We start from the raw sequence: 7387 nt of genomic DNA, 5'->3' as shown, positions 1-7387 counted from the left end.
CTTGTAGACAAGGCTGGTCTCGAACTCACAGAGATCCGCCTGCCTCTGCCTCCCGAGTGCTGGGATTAAAGGCATGCGCCACCACCGCCCAGCCCCACCATATTTTTTGAGACAGGCTTTCAAACTGAACCTGGAGCTCATCAATTTGGCTATGCAGTCTGGCCAACGATCATCAGGCATGCCCTGTCTCTGCCCCACCCCTCTGCTAGAATTATAGATGTGAGCCACTATATCTGTCTTTATGAATGATGTGTATCTAAATTTAGGCTTGCAATTTACTAATTGGAATATCTATAAGGCCCAAGTGATAGTTATTCTAACCACTCTGGAAGAGGCTGGATTGGTGATTCAATGGTCAAGAGCACTGACTGTTATTTAAGAAGTTCCATTCAGGTTTGATTCCCAGTACCTAAATGGTAGCCCTCAAATATCTGTCATACCAGTCAGAAGGGATATGATGCCCTCTTCTGATTTCTGTGGGCACTGACTCATATGATGCACAAAAACATATGTAGGCTGATGACAACTTATGCTGGAGAAGTTGTAGCGTAAAGGGAACACTCCTGCATTGCTGGTGGGAATGCAAGCTGGCACAGCCCCTTTGAATGTCAGTGTGGCGATTTCTCAGAAAATTAGGAAACAGCCTTCCTCAAGACACAGTAATACCACTTTTGGGTATATATCCAAAGGATGCTCAACCATGCCACAAGGACATGTGCTCAGCTATGTTCATAGCAGCATTGTTTGTCATAGACAGAACCTGGAAACAACCTAAATGACCCTTAACTGAAGAATGTATAAGGAAAATATGGTACATTTAAACAATGGAGTACTACACAGCAGAGAAAATAATGATATCTTAGATTTTGCAGGCAAATAGATGGAGCTGGAGAACATTATTTTGAGTGAGGTTACCCAGACCCAGAAAGACAATTATCACATGTACTCACTCATAAGTGGCTTTTAAACATAAAGCAAAGAAAACCATCCCACAAATCACAATCCCAGAGCCTAGACAACAATGAGGACCCTAAGAGAGACATACATAGATCTAATCTATGTGGGTAGTAGGAAAAGACAAGATCTCCCAAGTAAATTTGGAGCATGGAGGCCTTGGGAGAAGGTTGAAGAGGAGGTGAGAGGCAGGGAGGGGAGCAGAGAAAAATTTAAAGCTCAATTAAAAAATTAGAAACATATGTAGGCAAAAACACCTATACTAAATTAAAACAATTTAAAAAACCCCTTTAAAATGTTGTAAGTACCTAGGACCTTTGCAATGCTGAGTTCAACTTTGGATCTACCGAGACCTCAACAATTTCATGCAGACCAATTTAAAGTTAATCTAAAATTCCAGCACAACCCTTTTTCTTTTTCCCAGGCACCTCCCGATTATGATAAAGTGATGGAGATGGAGTACCTTGACATGGTGCTGAGTGAAACCCTTAGACTATACCCAATTGCTAACAGACTTGAGAGAGTCTGTAAACAAGATGTAGAAATGGATGGTGTGTTTGTTCCTAAAGGCTCCATAGTGATGGTACCACTTTATGCTCTTCACCATGACCCACAGTACTGGCCAGAGCCCATGGAATTCCGCCCTGAAAGGTACTAGAATCCCAGGAGTGGATATCGACTCTGAACTATGCTGGGCGGTATATGGGTGTCTCTTATGGGAGGATGGTCTAAATGTGATTTTTACATCCATTTGTATTCTCTGAGGAGAATGACAGAGAAAGGGGGGAAAAAGAGGAGAGGGAAAGAGACACAATAAGAAAAGATGAGAATTTAAATACAGAGTGTTTTTCTCATCTTTACTCAAGTAACAAATGATCAACTAAAGTGTGAGGCAGGAACCCACTTGCCTTCAATCTAACTGACATGTGCTTTTCAGAGATGCAACCCAGCATTATCATGAAGGAACTTTTGGAGTTCAGAGTTAGATCCCTCTGCTTTTCTTTTTATTCTTTGAAAATTGCATGTGTGTATAATGTATTTTCATCATTTTCACCTCACATTGTCCTGTCTCTTCTCTCTTATACACATCTTGAATCCCTACATATCCCCATAAAGTCTTCCTTCTGTTTTCATGTCTTTCTGTTTTCTTGGGACTTGTGGGTTTAATTAGGGTTGCTTTGTAAGTGTAGGTATAGGAGTTATTTATTGGCAAATGGACAACTCACCAGTAGCTGCACAACTGAGGAAAGTATTCCCCGAACCCCAGGAATCATTAGTTGTCAGTAGCTCTTTAGGGAAATGGCACTTCAGGAACTCTTTCCCTCATCCATGATGGAATATATCAACATGGTCCAGCCTTGTGCAGGCAACCAGAGATGCTGGGAGTTCATGAGGAAAACAGCTGTGTCAGGTCCAGAATATAGTGTTTCACAGCACCCTTTTCATTCCCTGGCTCTTACATCATCCTGCCCCTCTTCTGAGATGTTCCCTGAGCCCCGGAGGGGATGATATAGATATTCCATTAAGCACTGAGCACTACACAATCACTCATTCTCAGCAGTTTGACCAGTTATGAGTCTCTGTATTAACTGGTTTCCACTGCACTCAGGAGAGTCTCTGACCAAGACTAAGAGCAGGACTAATTTGTGTGTATAAACTTAAATATATAGAGAATGGTTTGATACCATGTACACTTAGTGAAACAACAGTAGTACATTCTCCCCTAGAGCCTAGGTCCTCACTAGCCTTTGGATTTTGATCCAGTACAGATTTAAAGTACTCCCTCTATAAATGGATAGTCCAATGCAATAAGATAATAGTTGGTTACCACTATCTCATAACACCACTATTGTATTACTGGACACATAGGTTGCTTTTTTTCTCTCAAACAGCATTTGTCTCATGTAGCATATGGAAAGTCTTATAGGACAAGGGGGACAAAAAGGACTTTTAGTGTATGATTCTCAGAGCCAAATACCTGGAAGCAGAAGTTCAATGAACCTTTCCCAAACTACCTGTATGTTACTGGTTAGATGTATAAAGGCAACTTCATGTATATAGTTCTTATGCTTTTATCCTTTGCTAACTTGTCACTACTGTGTGTCTCCAGGTTTAGCAAGGAGAACAAGGGCAGCATTGATCCTTATGTATACATGCCCTTTGGGAATGGACCCAGGAACTGCATTGGTATGAGGTTTGCTCTCATGAACATGAAACTTGCTCTCACTAAAGTCCTGCAGAACTTCTCATTCCAGTCTTGTAAGGAAACACAGGTGAGGGGAAAAAAACCTATCTCTGTAAATAATGTTTTATGGGAGACATTTTTCAGTTGAAACTTCTGTCTATAAAAACTAATCTGCTTGTTTGAGGTTTGCTAACTTGTTTTATGGCCTAATGAGGGAAGAATTGAGGGGCCTCTGGTGCTGTATCAGTATAGAGTACAACTGTAGCATTATGAAGAGTTAGTGCAGGCCTGTATGACAGGATTATGTGCATTCTATTTGATGTTCCAGTCATGTCCACTGGAGATTGGGTACGTCATGTGCCCTGAAGAGGTTCAGTGATCAGGTTTTCATGTTTGTTGGGTGGTGAACTCTTCTTCCAGAACTCTCAGAAGCCCTCCTCTGAGAGTCTTGTCAACTACTGGCTGTACATTAGAATCACCAAGGAGCTTTATAAATTCATATATGAGGTCTGAGATGTTTCTCAAATAGAAAAGTACTTACCTCACATGTACAAAGCCCTGGTTCCCATCCCAAGAACTGTGGCAGTAGCTCTGGTGAAGCATACTTGCAGTCCCTGTACTCAGGAAGTAGAGGAAATATGATCATAAATTCAAGTAATCCTTGGCAATATAGTGAATTGGAAGCCAGAAAAAGCTACATGACACCTCATATCAATAGCAAAAACAGAAACTCATGAAGCCTGGTTATTTCTGAAATCCTTAATTAATTTATAGTTTTAAAAGCTCATTGTCTGACTTCCCATGTGATGTCAAGTGGGGAGTCATTATTTTAAAACACAATTGCTAGGGCTCAAGAGACGGCATAGTGTTTAAGAGCACAAGTTTCTCTTATAAAGGACCTGAATTTAGTCCTCAGCACCCATATGGTGCCTAGCGATCATTTGTAACTCTTACGTCCTTCTCTGACTTTAGTTGAGACTGCACATATATACCTGCACATATATACACATATATACACATGTGCAGGTAAAACACTCCTATACATACAATAAAAATTATTAAATCTTTACAAAGCTGCTGCTTATGATGAATTCCAACCTTATGGGGCATCTTCATGGTTTTGCCTCACTTCTCAGGACCTCTGCTTCAGAAAACAAGTAGCTGTCATGTTTCCATAAATAGTGTATCCTTTATCCCCTACATACTGTGTTCTCATACTTCAAATTCTTGTTCATTCCCCAAATGAATCTTCATCTTGGGGTTATGACCTCATTACTCTGCTTTTGTCTTCTGTAGGCTGTATTTATCACCTATGCTAATACTTTGTCATTAAAGCCTTCAGCTTGGTTGTGCTTTTTCTCTCAGGATTGAAGGATATCCCATATCTTTTCTATATCACCTCATATCATTCCTTCCACAAACTCCAATGGCCCTTTGTGGAGAATTTGTGCATTGAAAGCCTTTGGTAAATGTTTTGAAGTAGAACCTACAATTATAATATTATTTCACAAAAATTAAAACTAATTAAAAATGACAGATCACACTTGTGTATATATTTTATCTACATCTATTTTTTGCCTCCATGAAAAACACGTGTATATTACTTAAAATTTTAAAATAATAAGATGGAACATTTAGAGAAAGCATTTACATTTTCTGAACAACTCGTTCCTGTTTCATGCAAAGAGATGGCTAAAAATTTATGGTACTTGTATGTTTAGAATGTGGCTTCTCTTTGACAAATAGTTTTATTGGATGAATAGAGGGATAGGAAAATTTGTTCTTTTATTTCTGGTTCAAGGCACTCATGTAGATTTATCAACACATAATCTCACTTCTTTTACTACTCTCTCACTAAAACTTTTAAACCATAAGCATGAACAGAGATTAAAACAGACAAAGCAAGGTTCAAGTTTTGAGAGCCAATGGCACACCTGTCAAGGGCAGATGCTCTGGCAAGCTCCAGTCATCTTAAATTTGACACCTCTCTATCTCCATGACTACTTTGTTCCCCTCCCTTCTCCTGTAACCAAAAGATTATTCCTCTGTTCCCTTCCATCACTGAATAGCATGATGCTAAACCATCACTGAAAATACTGTAGGACTCAGAATTTTTTATTCATCCCATCCTTGAAAGCCACAAATAGATGCCAAAAAGCAAGCAAATATCTGTCCTCCTAAAGACTTGTCCAGAATTAGCTCAACTGTGCTGGTGACATATGATCTAGGCTGGCTGTGAGGACTGTTCATAGAGGTGAAATGTATCCTCTCAGGGTTAATTTGCAAATGTCAACAAACCAAAAATAACTTTTCAGAACTTAAGAAAAACAATATGACATAGTAACTAAGAATCAGGCTCAAATATGTCATACTGGCTGGGCTTAGTGATGCTTTCATTTAGTTCCAGCACTCAGGAGGCAGAAGCAGTTAGATCTTTGTGAGTTAAGGCAAGCCTAGTCTACACAGTGAGTTGCAGGACCATCACAGCTACAAAGTGAGAACCTGTCAGGAAAAACAAAACAACATTTATATTCAACAGTTTTACCCCAAATTATCATAGACCAGAAATAACATAAACCGATATGGCTTCATCTCAGACCCTGTATACAGTAGAGTCTCAATAAATGTATTGCCTTATGCATATTTGGAAGCATGCTTTCACCATCTAATGGTCACAGCTTGGAGGATAAGGAAGTCCAAGCATATGACCTCAAATGCAGCTTAGATGTCCCTGCAAAGCATCACCATCCTGAGTGGTTTTTCCTTTTCTTTATGGGTTGTGGTTGGCTCACTCACTGATTCTCAATATTACTTGCACTGTTGCAGATTCCTTTGAAATTAAACAGAAAACCACTTCTTCAACCAGAAAAACCCATTGTTCTAAAGGTTGTACCACGGGATGTGATTGTAACTGGAGCGTGACTTTCCCTCAAGGAGTCTGCAGAACATTGGAATCTTTAATTTACTTCATGAATAAAACTCAGATGAAGATGAAGGTTAATCAACTGGACTTGGTGCATGCTTAAGGATTCAGTGCATCCATTGAGCTTTCTCATCGTCAATACACAGTACAATCTAATGTAAAGGAAACGACTAAGTCAGCTGAGAGAATGAGAAATTCATCTTCTCTTGTCTTCCTGAGGCCATCTCCATCTCCATCAGATTGTCTCCATCAATTTCTTTTGAGCTCTTTGGAGAATAACCATGTCTTTGTAATTTGATCATTAAATTTTTAATTAAAATCTGAACAATTGTAACAGCTCAAGTTGTAAAATTGTTATCATATGTTTTGGCTCCTAATGTTGCACTGAAATGATACACTAATGTTACACTGAAAATATAAATTAACATCCCTTTTAAAAACCCAATTTAAAAAAAAGAAATGGAAAAAACTTTATAACTGGCAGTCGGGCATTAGTGTACTCAAGTTATGGCCCCTCTGTGCTGAGCAACATTATTCAGGGCAGTTAAATTTCTAATTATTAAGACCATGTGACTGCTTGGAAAATGCTTTGTATAAAAAACATAAACACTTAACTAGGAACCCTGGTCTACAAAGCTCACCTTTTATGAATTGCTGATACTGAGATTAATGAGATCTGTAAACCTAGGCTCTACAGTCTTAAAAAACAAGTAGTTGATTCTCCACCTTCTTGATAATTGTCAATCAAAATAACCACAGTCATTAGAAAGGATATTGTCATCAAAACTCAGGTAGAAGAGTAGATCAAACACTTCTGGAATAAGAGAGACTGTTTACAAAACCCCTCATCATCCTTTCTCAGTCAAAGCAATAAAAGGCCCCATGAAAATTTGGCATGTTGGCAGATGTGGTGGAGAGGCCCGCCCGGCGCACATGTGGTGGAGAGGTGCAGCAATCAGGAATAGGCCTTGGGGGAACAGCGCAGCAGCAGACACAAGCGGCGGGGAACTGCGTGGCGGCAGACGCACGTGGCGGGGATGGGCTCGCAATAACGAGAGCAGATGGCCCCACTACAATTAAATCAAAGAGGTAGGCCTTTTGTTGGCGAGGTCACTGGCAAATGTGGAGCCTGGTCCTGTTCCTGAAGACCCTTCGGAGGGGTGAGAGGGTTCTTGGCCTGTGGCAGGAACCAGGAAACAGAGCGAGGGCATTTTGGAAGCAGAACTCTTGGCCAGCAGGGAAACCTGATCTGGTTTTAAAAGACCCATTAGATAGGATCAATAGGAGGAGATGGGCAGGCGCCAAGGCAAGAATTCACCCAATAA

At 40.0% G+C, this 7387-nt stretch overlaps 1 protein-coding gene across 1 annotated transcript in view; it reads left to right on the top strand.

The window, feature by feature from the left end:
- The window catches only part of LOC101996869 (cytochrome P450 3A2-like), a 14719-nt gene extending 8320 nt beyond the window's left edge, over window positions 1-6399 (top strand). Inside the window, exons 8-10 of the mRNA XM_013355331.2 lie at window positions 1379-1605; window positions 3065-3227; window positions 5966-6399. Of these exons, the coding sequence (XP_013210785.1) occupies window positions 1379-1605; window positions 3065-3227; window positions 5966-6061 (486 nt within the window). The 3' untranslated portion in view covers window positions 6062-6399. The remainder of the gene's footprint in view (window positions 1-1378; window positions 1606-3064; window positions 3228-5965) is intronic.
- The last annotated feature ends 988 nt before the right edge of the window (window positions 6400-7387 follow it).

Source organism: Microtus ochrogaster, unplaced genomic scaffold (assembly GCF_000317375.1).
Source record: "Microtus ochrogaster isolate Prairie Vole_2 unplaced genomic scaffold, MicOch1.0 UNK114, whole genome shotgun sequence".
NCBI lineage: Eukaryota > Metazoa > Chordata > Mammalia > Rodentia > Cricetidae > Microtus > Microtus ochrogaster.
Note: the sequence above shows the minus strand (reverse complement) of the source record. Positions and strands in the feature narration are given on the sequence as shown.